Genomic DNA, 18028 nt, shown 5'->3' with positions numbered 1-18028 from the left:
AGAATGAGAGTGTCAAGGGGGCAATTGGATGTCACCTATCTTTCTGGGTGTCACCCAATGCGGGCTGCACCCCCCTAGTGACACCACTGTGTCTGTGGACTCCCAAAGAGTTTAAAAGCATCTTTGATGTTTTCCCGATAACAGATACAACTCCAAAGAGTTGTCACACTGAGATGTCATATATACTGATGTAATTTGAAACATCTTTCTTTGATCTGGAGATAATCAGAGGGAAGTGGAAGAGAATTTCATAGGGTGAGACAGGTTCTGGCTTTTGTTGCTTTTTGACAAATGCTTCCTCATTTCATTTCCTACAGTAAATGCCAAATCAGCTGGTATGGGGAAACATTCATAAAATGGGTTATCCCTGGCGCTTGTCCTTTTGTTCTTTTTCAATTAACATGCCTTAAGATCCAGGGCATAAATTCTGGAAGCCAAGTGGAAAGGATCTGGATAAATATTTTTTAAAAAGAAATAACAGGGATGTTATTGTGGGAGTCTACTATAGACCCCAAAGTCAGGCTGAGGAATTAGATGATGCCATTCGAGAACAGATGCCCACACACTCAGAAAGGAAAGGAGGGATGTAGTAGTGATAGGTGACTTCAACTATCCAGATATTTGCTGTAAGTCAAACTCAGACAAAACTTTAAGGTCTAGCAAATTCCTCACTTACCTTGGAGACAATTTCATGGGTTTCAGAGAAACATACCATGCCATGCCAGGCTAATCTGATCTCTTTTTTTGATAAAATTACCAGTTTGGTAGATGGCAACGGCAAACTCCCTCTGGAGAAACTTGCCAAGAAAACCCCACAATAGGGTTGCCATCGGTTGGAAAATGACTTGAAGGCACACAACAACAACAAACAACAACAGCAACCCTTTAATGTTCTAGCAGTGATGTGGGATGGCAGGTGGCTAAGTTTTCCAAAAGGAGTCCATCAAGACACTCATAGAAATAAATAAGTAAATAAATAAAAAAGAAAGGAAATTAAAAGCCAAGAACACTGATAGGAATATGAACCCGTGCCCCTGAGTCCCAGTAGTCCAGCGGAGGCCATCTGGGGACATTCCTACTGGGAAGGAAGGAAGGAGGCTGCAGTGTAGGACCAGTCCTGGAAGCAGGGAGGCCATTTCGGATTTTCCCGCCAGTAGCGCGCGGCTTCGCGGGAAACTGGGGGAGGGGGCGGGGCCTGCAGGGAGGGCGAGGAAGTGCGCGCGTCGTTCGGGAGGGGCGTGGCTCCGAGCCTTGGAACAGTCCACTGTCCTTCTCGTCAGAGGGGAGCGCGGCTGACACAATACAAGCGGCGGGGGCGGAGCGAAATAACCCTGCGGCCTGTCCCCCCCCCGCTTCCTTCCATGGTAGGACCCGCCTCTGTTTGGCGCGCGAGCTTAGGAAGGGCAGCCATTTGGAGGCTGGTCGGCGTAGGCGACGGAGGTCTCTCTTCTGCTCTTAGTGTCTTTGTCCTGCGGAGAGAGAGTCAGGAAGCGGGCCGCCATGTCGTTTCGCCAGCGGAGCCCCTTAGGAGGCCGCTCCCAAAGCAGGTGCGTCTCGGTCCCCTTCCTCATTTCGTTCTCTCGGGGGCCAAAACACACTGGCTTGGTACCGCTTTAACTCTTTGGCTCAAGGCTATGGAATTCTGGGAGTTGGAGTTTCTGGGCCCCACAACAAACTGCAACTCCCAGAACACTCCTTGAGCCAGACAGAGAGTTAAAGCGGTACCAGACCGGGTTATTTCTCCAATGTGGATGCAGCTAATGGCGCCAAACCACGATGGAAGCGAAACAGAAAGCAGAACAACGCGTCCTCTATTATCCAGCCCCTGGCCCTCCGTCTGTATGGCTGTTTTATACATCATACTAAGCAATACTAATATATATATAATGTGTATATATATATATATATATATACACATACATACATACATACGAAGACTACAGTAACTATTCTTTGCTTTCCTCCTTTCTCTTTCCCACTCATCTAGTTATTCCATGCCTTTTCTCCTCCTTCCATTCCTCCTCCTCCTTCCCTTCTTCTCATTCTATCTTTCTCTTTGCCATCTCGTTTTTCCATCCAATCCTACTCTCTTTCCTCTATCTCTTTATTACAGATAATAAATAGGTCAAACGTGGATCGAATTTCTTTTTTCTTCTTTAATTTAGAGTAACAACAATAAAAATGCAATTCGTTGTATCCCCTCTGCGCCACACAACAAGATTTAAGACATACACTCCCATCCCAGCCCCCTCTAAAATACAACTGAACAACTTAGAATTCAAACCATAACTTAAAACAATAGACAGAACAAATAGCAATGGCTACAGCTGAAATCGGGGGGAGTAATCTAGGCTTTTCTGGGCAAAAGCTAAAAGGAAACAAAGGTCCAAAACACACTGCATAAATAACCCAGTTAGAAACTGCTTTAACTGCCCTGGCTCAGTGCAAAGGAATTCTGGGAATTGTAGTTCATTGTGGCATCAGACAAAGAAGGCTCCATGGCTCACAAATGTCCCCAGGATTCTCTAGCAATGAGCCAGGGCAGTTAAAGGGGTCTCAAACTGGGCTGTTTCTGCAAGGACTGCTGGGAGGCTTTAGGGGGTTTCCAATGACTACTGTTAATGTATAAGGTTTTTCCATATTTTAAATGTTTATGGGAAGCATTTTGGCCCAGATCCTCAGACAACAATAAAGGTCCCTCTCAATAAATGGATCAAGACAGTCTCTCCTTGAAATGCAGACACAAAAGGGATGGAGAGAAAGGAGGGAGCAAAAGGCAAGCGGTTTTTCTGCTGGGTGGATGGAATTGCCTCACTTGACATACAATCTCCTTTGTGTACCTCAGGTTTTTTATTGTCTATTTAGGGCCTGTTACAGACTGCCAAAATAAAGCTGCTTGGGGTCTCTTTGGAGATATGCTGTTTACATGATGCATGCATCCTAAGAATCCGGAAGCTGCACCAAAGCTGCACTCCAGTGCTTAGGAATGGAGTGTGGCTTTGGCGCGACCTCCAGACTCTTAGGACCCATGTGTCATTTAAATAGCATACCTCCAAAGAGACCAGAAGCAGCTTTATTTTGGCAGTCTGTAACAGGCCTATCTGTTTAAAATGCTTACATTCTGTACCACATCATAAGAGTCACAGAGTTGGAAGAGATCTCAAGGGCCATCGAGTTTTTAAAGAAGAACAAAGCATGTTTAATATCTAGTGCATTTTATGTTGTAAATCGTACAAGAGAGAAATAGTTTGCACTCCTGTAAAATCAGAGGAAACCCCAAGGGCCATCCTGACCAAGCCTCTGCCATGCAGGAACTCACAATTAAAGCATTTCCGACAGATGGCCGTCCCGCCTCTGTTTAAAGACCTCCAAGGAGGGAGAGTGTCTTCCACTGTTGAACAAATCTTACAGTACAATAATTTTAAATGGCTTAAAATTAGAACAGTAGCAATTTAAAACAACAGAAGAAGGAAATATGTAAATTGTTTCCTGGTTCCCCCGACTGTGTATGAAGGGATAAATTCCTGATGCATGGAAGTTGAAAGCCCCCCTCACTTTCTCCAGGCACAAGAACAGGCACCTGGATCTTGGGTTCAAAATAGGTTTAGCAGGCTTTAAAAACACACACTCTGAAGAACTTGACAAGGAAAAAAGAGCCTTAAAGTTTAATAAACAGTTTGAAACTAGAGACTCCTTTCTACTTTGGGAAAATATCATACTAGTTTCCCCCCTCCCGCCAAAAGTTAAGGTTTGGTGGAAGGGGGTGGGAAAGGCCATAGATCTATTTATTTCTATGGGTGCCTCTACCTTTTATCTTTCCCTGGGATCCTCCTCCTCAGAGGTTTGCAGGAGGAAAAACCAAAGTAATGTAACAATTCTTTGAGTCTATGATTCTAAAAGTATGTTAACAACAATTAGAAAAGTTAAAATGTAGGTAGCATAGTAAGTACTTTTAGTTGGCAAAGTGGGGAGATGAAGAGCCATGTCCAGTGGGCTCTTGGTATCCACTGGGGTTTGGTTCCAGGACCCTCCAAAATCCATGTGTGCTCAAGTTACATTAAATGCAGTGGCAGGTGTCCCTTCTATCAAATGGCAAAATGAGGTTTTGCTTTTTGGGATTTATATATTTTAAAAACATTTTCAAGCCATGGATGGTTGAACCTGTGAATAAAAAGTTGGGGGATAAGGAGGTCTGACTGTATTCCACGTTGAGCACATTGGAGACAAGGCAGGATATAAATAATAAGATGAGTAAGAAAATACAACAGTATATTAGAAGAATTAAGGCGTTCCCCCCAAAGTAGATTCATCCAATAGTTGTGCTGGTCTATGACCGTAATAAAGGTTTATTCATTCATTAGCAGTCCATATTTTTTTTAAAAAAATCAGAAAGCAGTTTAAAGAGTGATATAAATATTACCTATTAAACTGTGAGATAGGTTTCACATTATCTTAATGTTCTTGGTATTATTAATAGGTAATTTTGAAATCAATATACTTAGTACTTTGCAGCTTATATTTCCCCCCTTCTTTTAAGTTGCTCATGGTGATGTACAGGGATGTACAGGGATGGGCTTATTATCTCTTGCAACATTCAAAGTCATTCGGGGTGCATCTACATTAGTGATTCCCAAAGTGGGCAGTACACCCTCCCAATGGAAAGATCCAGGAGAGGTGTTGAGGGAAAACAGGGTGGCAAGGGAGCCTTCAGTCAAAGTATTGGTGCTCAAGAAAGATGAGTGAAGCCAGTGGCCTTTAGGACCATGGTACAGAGTTAGAGCATATGGCAGCAGGAGAGAAGTGGGAACAAGAAGAAGCTGTCACATAGTTTTTTGTGGATTTTTTGGGCTATGTAGCCATGTTCCAGAAGAGTTTATTCCTTCACCAGCATCTTTGGCTGGCATCTTCAGAGAATGCTTGCCTGAAAGGAGTTGAGTGTGTGTATACATACTGTGTGAACCTGGGAAAGCAGGAATGATGTGCATGTGTATTGTTCTGTTGCTAATGGCAGGCCTCAGGCTGGGAGGGTATGCAAAGGAGGACTAGTGTCTGCTTGATTAGTGCTCATTGTCTGCTGGGAAATCCCTGACCCTGGGAGATTTCTCATTTGCATTTGTTGAGTCTTCATCTTGCTATTTTTCAGGACTGGTAGCCAAACCACCCCACCACCTCCCCCTCCTCAGGACTGGTTGGCATGGTCAAGAATTTCAGTGTTGTCAAACAGTATTTTATGTCCTGAGGAGGGGGAGGTGGTCGGGTGGTGGTGAGTTGGAGGCAGCTTAGGTAGATGCTGCTGGTCGCTGCACAAACAGTAGACCTAATATTAAAAAACAGATGTTAGGGGCTGCTAGGATTGTCACTGAAGAGGAAAGGGGACGATAACCCCAAAAGGTTTGGGGAGCACTGATCTACACTGTAGCAATAATGTGGTTTGACACCATGTTAACTGTGATATCTTCAACCTACAGAATCCTGGGATTTGTAGTTTTGTGAGGCACCAGCACCCAGGATTCCATACTGTGGAGCTACAACACAGTGATGTCAAATTGCATTATTTCTAGAGTATAGATGCACCCTCAGTGAACAAATAGTGCTTATTAAATACTTCAAAGCATCCTCCCCCCACCTCTAAAGGATCCAGGATGAAAACACTTGTGCTACGGAGAGGAAGTGAAGAGGTAGAGAGAAAAGGGCTCCATTCACAGTTCTGATGAATATCATATGCTTTTGAAAGATATGCTTTATATCTGGAGTTCAGCCTTTAAAGTGTATTAAAAACCATTGTGGTTGTAACTTCACATTCTTTACTTTCTGATTGTTTTCTCACAGACCACCAGCTCGTTGGACTCAAGGAAGGAAGCGTGGTGCAGATGGAAATCACAGAGGCAGATATGATTCAAGCTTGCCCACTGATGATGATGATGAAGATACATTTACACTGCTAGACAGCAGGCCAGATAGGTAGGGGCGTATTCCCGAAAGACGTAGTCCTGTCTTAGGATAATAGACATTGCTTCACTTAGGGTGTAGCCACACTGCTGAATTAAAGCAGTTTGATACCACTTTAACTGCATGACTAGAAAATCCTAGGGTTGTAGTTTGGTGAGGTATTCAGTCTGGTCTGTCTGGTGCCTCCCTAAATCACAAATCCCAGCATTCTGTAGAATAGAGTTATGGCAGTTAAAGTCGTGTCAGACTGCTTTAAGTTTGCAGTGTGGCTACACTTTCAGAGGATCTTATAGTCATTTTGTTTAAATAATACGTAAATAGAACTGAATTGTGTCCTAATTTATAGGGCTATTAGTACAAAATACATTTTCATATTGTGTATTGTGATGCAGATGCTATTCTATTGTAAATGGAACTTTTTTCCAGTTTCACAACACCAGAAGGACATAAACCCCGTTCAAGGTGTTCGGATTGGGGAACTGCAGTTGAAGAAGATGAAATGAGGACTAATGTTAATAAAGAAATGGCAAGGTATGGATGGTGTAATTCATTAAAAAAAATGGTAGGCATGTTGGAAATCCTCTAGCTGCTTGCTGGTGAAGATATGGCAAAACCTATAGTTTTTATACATAGGGCCCTTGGTATCTGCAGGCTCCAGATCTGTAACTTTAAAGAACTGTAGGTTGAAAATGCAGAACTAGGAGGAAAAAAAATTCCCGAGACTGAATGCAATCAGTCCAAGAAGTGGTCCCAGGGCAGCAGCAAGCTCCAGGTGTGCATTCTTGAGCTTGCGAAGTGGGTGATTGATGGGTTCTCCAGAGACAGAGGAGAGCAGTGTGAGTCCCTATGGCATAGGCAGCAGTGATGGCAAGGCCCAGATGGGCATTCTTCTTGCTTTGGCTGTGGTACTTCTGCTTTCTCCATTTCAAGGGCAGAAGTGACAGCTGCAGTTCTCTCCGGATATGGTGGAGCAGGAAGAATGTATGCCTGATGCCCAGGACTTGCCATTGCTACCACTCCCCCAAAACTTGAGGCTGTTGCATGCAGAAGGTTTCTGGACAGAGCACAAGAGTAAGAAAAAATCCCTCTGTGCCTTGTCCAAAAAGTCACTTGTACACATGGAAGTCAATCACAGAATGCTGACATGTGGGATAGAAATGGCACATACCTGATGCCCAGGGCTTTGCATTATTGACCTCCTTTCCCCAAGCCTGAGGCTGTTGCATGCAGGAGCAAAGCACAAGGACAAGAAAAACCCTCTGGGGACACAAGGCTGCAGAGACATAGGGTCTGTAAAATGGGGGAAGGTGTTGATTTGTGCCAAGCACCACTCTTGGATTCCTGCCGTTTCATAGATCCAGCTGCCACTTCCACATTTGGAATAGAAAGATTTTGGAATGTTTGCCAGCTGCCTGCTTCTTCCTTGTGAGAGAGTGACCAGGAGGAAGTGGGTGGCTGGAGGGCTTTCCAGGGGTCTCCGTAATTAGGGCCCTTATTTAAAATAAAATGGTGCAGTTAGAAAGCCAGTGTGGTGTAGTGGTTTGGATGTTGGACTATGACTCTGGAAACCAGGGTTTCAAATCCAGGCTTGGCTATGTAAACTCACTGGGTGACCTTGGGCAAGTCATACTTTCTCAGCCTCAGGATGGCAGTGGCAAATCCGTCTGAAGAATCTTGCCAAGAAAACCCTATGATAGGTTTGTCTTGGGGTCACCATAACTTAGAAATTGAAGGCACGCAACAACAATTTGCGGGTTGCAGAGAGCCAAGGAAGATACAATGCTGCAGAGAGCCATGAGATTTCAAAAATCTGCTTTTAAAATTTTGTGTAAAATTTTAAAACCTTTCTGATGGCTGGGAGAAGGAAAGTGATAGCAGAAGCTGGCAGGTGATAGGACCCACGGAAGAGCAGCCCCCGCCTTCGCACTGATGAGCAGCCCGAAATCCAATTTGCTGTCTCCAGCCATGTCTCTTGGCTTTTGATACAGATAAACTTTTCATCCATTGATAGCCAGGCGATGAAGGAATCAAGTAATCTGTTGCATAATAAACCAATAGTAGTCAACTGAAAGGCTAGGGGTCTTCATTAGCACCCTAGTACCTTGGAGGTGTACCCCTAGAGCAGTTTCCCAACCTTTTCCATGCCTTCCACTCCTAGGAAATTTTTCATTAATGTTCATACCTGCTACAAAAGTAATACTACATTTGAAGGTGAAAAAATCTTATGAGCTCTTTAATTTTTTAAACCACATACAAAGCTGTGGATGAACAAATTGAACTTTTAAAAAAATAAGATTTTAACTCAGTGCAAATTAAATTGAGCAATTAGGTTCTAATTTATTCAGAAAAGTATTGAGTGATGACTCTTGACTCATTACTCAAGGACACAAACTTTGTTTCACATCCTGAAATTCTGTTTCGCACCCTCGGGGGGTGTGGGCACCTCAGGTTGGGAATCTGATCTAGCAGGTGTGGGAGATTTTTCACAACGTTTTGGTTTTTTAAAAAGGCCTCTCCTGGGCTTAAATTGGCCTAGGGAGCCCACAAAATGTGGTGCAAATGCATCCCACACCCTCTAGGTGACATTTTGGACAAGAAAAAATTAATTTGTTTCCTTCCAAAACCAGTTCTTGACCCCCTAGGTATGAGACATCTCCAAGCCTCCCCTACACCATTCTCCACTGCTCTGCTTAGGTCTTGTAGGTTCAGGCTTGTGACCTTCCTGAGTCTAGCCATACGGATGTGGCCTTCCTCTCTTTCTAATGCCTTCTACCCTTCCTAGCTTTATTGTCTTTTTTAATGAGTCATGCCTTCTCATGATGTGGTTATAGTATGACAGCTCACCTGTGTAGTAGCAGAATATTGATTTAAATGAGCTTGAATATCAGCTAATAATTCCTGTACACTTTTATTCTTACAGCAGTAGAAATTAATATACAATCACAAATTATGGTATTGGAAGAAGTGGCAATAACTGTGTTAAAATAAATTTATACATTGTAGATATAAAAGAAAACTCTTGATAAATGAATTTGGAAGAGAGCGAAAACTGTCTACTGGAAGGTAAGAGCAGAACATATTTTGTATAGGTTGATAAAATGCTTGTTCCGAATATTTTTTTTGTGATTTAGTTTTCTGTTTGTTTTATTTCCCGTGTATCTCCTGTTAAGGGAAGGGGCCTGTTGGTGCTGTGATTTTGCATTAACAGTACTGTCCATCTACAGACTGGCTATGAAAGCACTTTCCTGAATTAAACTTCAAACCTGTGCCATTTATTACCATAATTTTAAATCTACTCTTCAAAATTGTCCCTTGATGGCTTGCAAAATTGGAAGATGAAAAATATTTAATGTAATTTAAATTACATTAATAAAACTAAAATCTATAGTTTTAAAACATGGCTCTGAAACTAAACCAAATCAATCTTTCTTTTAAAATTCTGTGAATAAAATAAAGAGGGAAAAAGAGACTTTGCTGTGCTGGGTGCCACTACTAACACAGGTGATGATCTTTGTTGTAGTCACCCTTTATATCTTGACTGGTGAAGAAACACAGAGAGTGTCTGCTTAAAAGTAGAAACAGGCAAATGTGTGGTACCTGTGGTCTTTTTAAATACTCAGATGCTCAGCTGTAATGCACTTTAAAGATGTAAACTAGTACTTTGAATTGAGCCAGGAACTGGGCTGGGAGCACCAGTATTTGATGAAGCACCAGTGTAGCATTATCAAAACATCTTGTCATCATTAATAATTGGGCAGCAATATTTTGAACTAATTATACTTTTCAGTTTTATAAGAGCCCTGTGTAAATGCATGGTAGTCATCTAAATTGGAGGCTGATACTAGAGCCTGGGTAACTGAGCCATGAGCATGAAACACAGGAAAAGAAGGAGGTTTTAGAAGTGTGAGAAGGCAAGAAAGCGTGTGCTCGGCAATTCTCAGATAGCATTAACAGTTATCTGTACAGGTTGGCTTGAGAACTGAACTGAAACACTATTGTATTGGCATGGGGATACATTGCAACTTTTTGTTGCTACTCCTGTTTGTGTCTGTGTCATGCTGTTAACCTCCTATGAAATATCATAGATTGAAATAGAAAATAAGCATATTGTCTTCTCAGTTCTGATTCAAAGGAGTCCACAGCACCAGTAGAACTTGAGACTGATGAAGCTGTTCTGATGCGGAGACAGAAACAAATAAATTATGGGAAGAACACATTGGCATATGACAGATACATTCGAGAAGTTCCAAGGTAAATTGTTTATTTGGGGGATTGTAGGTTTCTCTTTGAGAGCCAGTGTAGTGGTGTGAGCCTGGGACTATTATTTTGGAGGCCAAGATTCAAATTCCCACTCAGCCATGGAAACTCACACACTCAGCTTCAGAGGAAGGCAAAGGCAACCCCCCTCTGAACAAATCTTGCCAAGAAATCCTGTGATGGGTTTGCTGTGTGCATGTCGTCTGTTGGCTTATGGTTACCCCATAAATTTCATAGGGTTTTTTAGAAACACTCAGAGATGGTATTACCAGTTCCTTCCTCTGACATATAGCCTAAAGCATCTGGTCTTCATTGGTGGTCTCCCATCCAATTTCTAAACAGGGCTGACCCTACATAGCTGCCATGATGATGATGATAATAATTTTTTTCCTGCCTCTTCTCAAAGCTTAAGGCAAGTACAGCACATTAAAATACAAAACAAAATACAAAATAATACAGTATAAAATATAAAAGATCATACTGGATCTGGTGCCTTTGGAGTATTTAGACCAGGTTTGCCTTAGGGTTACCTTAAGTCAGAAATGACTTGAAGCTGTATAACAACAAGATTCTCTTGGTAATTTCATAGAATCATAGAGTTGGATGATGGTCCTCAGGGGCCATCCAGCCCAACCCCCTGCCATGCAGGAATACAGAGCACCCCTGACAGATGGCCATTGCAGATCTTTGTAATGAAAAAACTAGGCAAAGGTTGGATTGTGTTTCATTTTGGAGGGGTTTGGTTTTTTTTGCATTTTGTTTAAAATTTAGCTATTTTTAAACTATTAATGGTCCTTGTTTTTTTTAAAACTCATGTAGTATTTTTAATTGTGTAGAGAATTATACAAGTATGGACTTTTGTATGTTAATCACTCAGTAGCCTCATTTAGTTTGTGAACTATCAAACTGCTGCTGTGCTAGTGGGTGAGGTATGCAGAAAAATATAAAACAATAAAATGTGAAAATTTAGCTGAATTAAGAATGTCTAGAATTATCACTTGTCTCAAAATTGTTTTTAAAATGCTTAATTTTAAACTATTTACTTTTTCTTTTAAAGGTGTCTTCGAGTTCCTGGGGTCCATCCAAGGACTCCAAATAAATTTAAGAAATACAGTCGGCGATCCTGGGACCAACAAATCAGACTGTGGAAGGTTGCTTTGCATTTTTGGGATCCTCCTGCTGAAGAAGGCTCTGATACACAGATAATGTAGGTGGAAGCTATATTTCAGAGTTTATACATTTGAGGGTTGTTTTTTTTAAATGAGACATTTACTTTAGAGGTCACAAGCTTGCAGCTGAAGGTTACTTATTTTTGTAATGAACAAACTGAAAATATAATAATAATAATAATAATAATAATAATAGAATTTATTTGTATCCCACCTTTTCCCAAAAGAATCATAGTGGATTACAAAACAAAATACAACAGTAATACATTAGGCTATCCCCTTACACCCCACTATCATTACATAACAGCAAAACATAATAATAACAATAGAATAGTTATACAAAGGTTAAAAATACATGATACAAAATATAGCAGAATTACACAATATAGCATAATAATCAAAGTATAACATGACATAATAATCTAAAGGACAGTCCTCAACTCCCCCTGAACAGCAAAACAGCAGTCAGATGCAAATTACATGCCTAAAATAGTTATACTAATTATAAATCAGAAGGAGATCTGCCAGGTGTTCTGGGATGCGTTTGGAGCCGGCATTTAAGTCTTCCCCGCTGCTCTCCTCTGCTTCCTCCTCAGGGGCAGTGCCACCAGGTTTTCCCTACTACTTTAGATGTGACTCATGCATTGTGCTTGACATTGGGAGCCAGGGACTGGTAGGTTGTTATAGCCTTTGTGCTGTGATTTGCTATCCTGTATACTGTCCGTATTTCACTGAAATAATCTGCTGAATCCATGTACAGTGGTACCCCGGGATACGAATTGATCGCGTTACGAAATTTCCGGGATACAAAAAAGTTCCATTGGAAAAAACTGTTCCGGGATACGAAGGTTTTTTCGGGTTACGAATTTTTTTTCGGCGCGAAATTCAAACGCGCGGCTTGCCAGCGCTAACGGAAAGCCCTTTTCGGCTTGCGAAATGCATCGGGTTACGAACGCCGCGGCGGAACGAATTAATTTCGTAACCCGAGGGAGCACTGTAGTTACTTAATATGAGACTGTTTGTATACACTAACATACATTGTAAAAATGGTTCTTAAATATTAATTTCAAAAAGGAGAAGAGTAATTTTTTTCAGCTAACTAAATTACACAGTTTGCTCAACTGAATTGCTCAATTTGCTCAACAGATTATGCATGTTTGGCCTTAAAAGCTATAGACAGATGTTTATTTCCATCTTGTTCTAGACAATAACAACTCACTTTTAAAATGTTTTGGGTATACTGTATACAACCAGATTGTTTTGCATATGGCTTTGGCATCTATTCTGTGAAGGAAAATTTAAATCTTGATTTGGAATACTATTATAGTTAACTTTACTTATACCCTGCCTTTCCCCAAATTGTGAAATCATGACAGTTTACCAATTAAAACAAATACAATAAATTGTATAATATACATTGTACAAAATATATACTGTACAAATATTAATATCCTAGATGTGGTCTAGCAAACATTGAGCACAAAATCCAGTTGTTAGATCCAAGTACAGTGGTACCCCGGGATACGAAATACCCACGTTACGAAATTTCTGGGATACGAAAAAATCCCATAGGAAATAACTGTTCCGGGTTACGAAGGTTATTTCGGGTTACGAAGAAAATTTTGGTGCTTTTCGGCGCTATTTCACACGAAATCGCGGCTTTTCCCCATTAGCGCCTATGGGTTTTCGGCTTGCGAAGGCTTTTCGGGTTACGAAAGCGGCGGCGGAACGAATTAATTTCGTAACCCGAGGTACCCCTGTAGCGTAGATACTTCAAAACAATTTCATTCCATTGAGTCAATGAATTTGCTCTAGTTAGTATTCATAGTTGAATTTAGTCCATGAATGTCAGTGGGAACATTCATTAACTTTTGTAATTTGTAATCCAAACCCAGATGTGGCAGTATATATCTAAGGTTTTGATTTCTTGATGATGTCTTAGATTTATTGTACCTGTTTACACCAGAAATTGTGTGAAGGAAAACTAAGAAAACAAATGAAATGTTCTACTGTGACAAACACATGTGAAGTAGCATGGTCATGTCGGTGACCTAGCACATCCTCCCTTGGCCTTTTACATAAATCTTGCCAAATAAACAACCGGTGACATTGCTTTGGTAAACCTAAAGTCTTAAAGAGATGGCATACTACAATTGTAAACATTTATGAAAATATAACAAATGTTTCAAATACAGCAAACAATTCTGCTCAGATCTGGGATGTGGATGATTCATATCCAGAGTTTCCATTCACATTCTTTCTGCAAAGAAACTGCTCAGTTTTGAGGTTTCAATATAAAATGGAAACCAATATTTATGTATAGTTAGAAAAACAAAAGCAGATACTGTAATTAAATTGTCCTCTTCATCCCCCAAATTTAAGCACTATTTCTACATAAATGACTTCATATTTTGCCTTTTTTAATTGTTTTTGCAGTAGTCCTGTCGATCTTGGTGATATGGAAACGGAATCAGTAGGAAGTAATTCTACCGGGTCACAAGCAAGCTCTCAGGATAATGATGTAAGCAGATTGTGAAGTTTAGGCTAAATATATTTTTACAGTTGTTTTGCAAGGAAATTAGATAGGATCTTTGAAATAGTTGCTAATTTAAGTCAATTCATACAATCCCTCGCCCCCAGCTGTTGGTTATCAGCAGTAGCTCTTCTTATGCATGTGTGCTAGGCCATTCAAAATTTTATTGACAAATTTTAATTTCTTATTAAGCTTGCAGACATGATGGACTTAAAATGCTTGTCCCCCAATTCTAGCCCTATAGAGTTGAAGGCTACCCTGCTAGGAACTCAGTAGGACAGTAGTGGCAAGAATGCCCAACAGCACACATGATAAAGCAGCAGCACCCACAGGCCTGCACCATATGGCCCTCAGGTGTGAGATGTATTGTTTGGGGGCAGTGCTTCATGGCCAGACATTTGGGGCTTTGTCATTATTTCTCAGGTGGCTGAACCAACAGTGATCTCCTTATCCTTGTTCAAGAGTTTGGGGCTTTGAGTTAGTATAACTGTTTTGAGTGGAGTAGCTCATGGCCAAGTGAATGATTTTATTATAGTTCTGAAAGGCATTTTGGGTCCCACACTGGGAGAAAAATGGGATAACTGTTAAGTAAATAATAAATAAATGTAAGTGAAATTTCAAGGAATACAGTGCATATGATGTTAAAAGATAGAAGGTTCATCCTAGATTAATGGTTTTAAGCAGTGGTTCTCAAACTTTTCCTTCTAGCCCCTCCCCCCTTTACATCTACATGCACATGTTGGGGCCTTCCAAGAACAGAAACCGGGATCCTCTGGCGAAGGGGAAACTGAAAGGGGTTCCACCAGCCCAGGAGCTTTGCCTTTGGCAACAGCAAAGGTGAAGGAAAAAGTTAACATTGCTCCTTCCAAAAACAAACAATGAAACAGCAACAGGGAAATTGAAAGAGGTTCCATCAGCCATGGGATTTTGCCATGGGGAGAGGATGGGAGGGGTAGCATACTTTGCTCCCTTTCCAAACTGCTGCCAAACTCACACAAGTCCTAGCTTCCCCACAACCCCCAAACACTTACTCTCTTCTCCCTCTCACTCCCTGCCACTGAGCTGAGCTGAAGGAGACTGAACAAGATTTCTAAACACTTTCCCTATCTGGAAGGTTAGCTAATCTGAGTTTGAAGTCAGCACCCCTCTCCAGAAACTGTCACACCCCTGTCTGTTTGTGTGTATGTGCCCCACCATTTGAGAACCTGAAGTTTAAAGAGATGACATACTACAGTTGTCGACATTTGTGAAAATTATGATTATTATCAATATGAGCAGAAATGGCTAAGGGGAGAAGAAGCTGTGGGTTCTTGAACAGGGGTCAGAAAGCATTTTTAAGATTGAGGGTACCTCATCTGTACAGTTTGAAGTCATTGTTTCATTGTTACCCCCTTTTCTCCTTAAAAGGTTTGCTGCACTGAAAAGATAGAAAATTAAGAGGTTTTTGAGTGGAGAATGACAGTTCCTGAACCCCCCATAAAATACAGTGAATTGAGGCAGGATGATTGTATGATAAAAGGCTTACTTGGACCTGCTCTGAGACACAGGAGAGAAAACAGCTCTTGATCTATATTAATGACTCTGGGGAAGAGATGTGATGGTAATGATATGTTGTTCAGGTAACTAGGCAATAAATAGAGGAAGGTGAATAGTTGTCACAAATACAAGGTAGTGAATAATAGACACAGGCTATTCATGGAAAGTGCTTACATGTTGTAAAAATAGAAAAGACACATTGTCTCTCAAGTGTCACTGAACCTCTGTCTTCTTCCTTGTAATAATTTGCAGAAAATACATTGCCATTTCTAACTTGATCAGATATTGGCGTTAACAACTAGTAATAATGAAGTTACAGATGGGTTTGTCTAATTGTTGGTTTAATTCTGTTACAGGAAAGTTGTACTTTCACACCCACCAAAGTAAGAAATATTGACCACTTGGCTGATGATGAATTCAAGTTGGAGGCGTGTTAGATTGTGACACTGCATGGCTATGAGTATGCATTATGCGGGCTCCTGTTCAAGGAATGAACATCTTTAATTACATAATCTCAAAGACAAATCCGAAATCTTTAGTAATTCAGAAAAATGGAAAATGTCAGCCGTACATCGTAATCCAAATTTCTCCTTTCATGAAGTATACAAATTGTGTTAAATATAATTGGTTGCCTGTCCTAATGCACAACAAATGGTTTGATAAGCTGTTTTTAGTTCAGAGGATTAGACCAGTCAGACTATGTTGCCAAGCTTTTACGAGTCTGGGAAACATTTATAAGAAATCCATGCTATAAGTGGTCATGTGATGACTCTTATTCACTGAACAGGAATATGATTGCCAGGGAGCAATAATTCTCCATGCTGTCATGTAAGGTATATTATAAACGCCTACTCAACAGTAAGACAGTGGCATTTTATGTTCCCTCAGTCCATGTTTTCTTCATATTTTGTCAAGTATGTTCCAATAACCATAAGATGAGTATAGGCAAGCTTCTTTCTTTGAGAAAGAGTTCTGACCTAAATTTCAGGTCTGCTTTATCGAGGCAGCTCTCAAAGTTGTATTTTAAATTGATATTTGTAAATAGTTATGCACAGAAACTTAGTTAGCTTTTTAAGAAGAATTAACAGAATTTGAGACTTTTCTATTGTTTTTATTCTTTCTTAATGTAAATTTACAGAATTTTTAGTAAAATAAGTAGTTGCTGGTTTTGTATGGTATAAGGCATAAATAAAGCAAGAACATCTTAAATTGTATGATGCAGAGATTGGGTGTGTCATTTTTAGCTTTCTGAAAGCAAAATGAATAAGGTTTCCTCTTTGATGTTAACTATATCCAGTATCAGCAGTCCACTCTAAGCCTGTTAAGATCTAACTTATTTTATTTCTGTGTATCTTTAGAAGCACAGTCCATTGAATTCAACTGAATTTCCTCCCAGTACCTTAGCCAAAGGCTGTAATCCTTGGTGAATATTGACATTTATGGGACAGATAGATATATCGCATTGTAGTAGGCAAAGTGTGTAATACCCTTTAAGGGAATATATGAACTGACTGTTCTTCCCTTCTCAATGATTTCTATTCCTGACATGTTAATTGTAAGGGTATAGTTCTCAAGTGGTCTGAGTCTTGGGTGTATCTGTAGTCTGCCTTGAAAAGTAAAAACACTGGATTGTCAATAAAAAGCAATACAACTGGGTTTTTAAGGTAGTAGTTACACAGTGTAATGGCAGACTACTGAAAGAAACATCCTAAATCCACATAACATCACACTAGTTAAGGAACTGTATTGTGGGACATTTAGCCTTCTCTGTTAGAGAGCTCTGGTGTCACAAAAACTACAATTCCCAGAATTCCATATCATTGACCTATAGCAGTTAATTTAGAGTCAAACTGGATTATTTCTGCAGTGTGGATTCACCGTCAGGGGAAGGCAATGGCAAACCCCCTCTGAAGAAACTTGCCAAGAAAACCCTGTAAAAAGGTCGCTATAAATAAAAAAAAAATACTTGAAGGCAAACAACACACAACACATAGTTAAGTAAATTCAGGAGCCTGTCCCCAGGGGCTCAAAAATGAAATGGCACAAGGTAAAAAGGATAAGTAAAGAGAACAGCAAACAAATATGGGCACAGTTACAGTATAATTCTAAATGTGTGCTGACATGGAAACTTGGAAGATGGCCTCTGAATAGTTAATGGAATGCCATTTTTCCTATCTGTTGCAGACAGAATTTTCAATGATAAAGGCTAGATTTCTCACTGTTGTTAATTTGTGTGCTGCTGCATTAGACCCCCCCATGCCTTTGTGTTCCATCTTGTGCCTTTCTCTGCAGCCTTGATAATTTTGTTTCCATTGTGCATGCATGGTCTATTATTATGCTGCCGGTGATACTTTTATCCTGCCTTTTCCCCAATCTGGGACCCAAGGTGGTTTATAACAGCAAAATGAACAGTTAAAAACTCAGGATACAAAAATATAATTAAATTATCAAACATTAAAACACGCTGAAGACATAAACCATTGAAAAGAATACTACAAATAGCCTCTGCCCCCTAATACAATCAGCCTGCTGAAAACAAAAATGCCTTCAAATGTCTGTGGAAAACAGCACAAAGGGTGGTGGT

General features: G+C 40.4%; 1 protein-coding gene across 2 annotated transcripts; it reads left to right on the top strand.

Moving 5' to 3' along the window:
- The first annotated feature begins 1384 nt into the window (after positions 1-1384).
- Positions 1385-16658, top strand: LOC121926694 (stem-loop binding protein). 2 transcript variants are annotated; one of them, XM_042459875.1, is made up of 9 exons: positions 1385-1547; positions 5830-5961; positions 6376-6480; positions 8953-9012; positions 10069-10200; positions 11264-11413; positions 13812-13896; positions 14617-14745; positions 15801-16658. In XM_042459875.1, exons 1-9 carry the CDS (start codon positions 1501-1503, stop codon positions 15879-15881), a joined length of 921 nt encoding a protein of 306 aa, XP_042315809.1. In that variant the 5' UTR covers positions 1385-1500; the 3' UTR covers positions 15882-16658. The 2 variants fall into 2 exon arrangements, with proteins under 2 accessions (XP_042315809.1, XP_042315810.1); XM_042459876.1 differs by lacking the exon at positions 14617-14745 and having other exon boundaries at positions 1395-1547.
- The last annotated feature ends 1370 nt before the right edge of the window (positions 16659-18028 follow it).

The sequence above is a fragment of the Sceloporus undulatus genome, chromosome 3, assembly GCF_019175285.1.
Source record: "Sceloporus undulatus isolate JIND9_A2432 ecotype Alabama chromosome 3, SceUnd_v1.1, whole genome shotgun sequence".
NCBI lineage: Eukaryota > Metazoa > Chordata > Lepidosauria > Squamata > Phrynosomatidae > Sceloporus > Sceloporus undulatus.
Note: the sequence above shows the minus strand (reverse complement) of the source record. Positions and strands in the feature narration are given on the sequence as shown.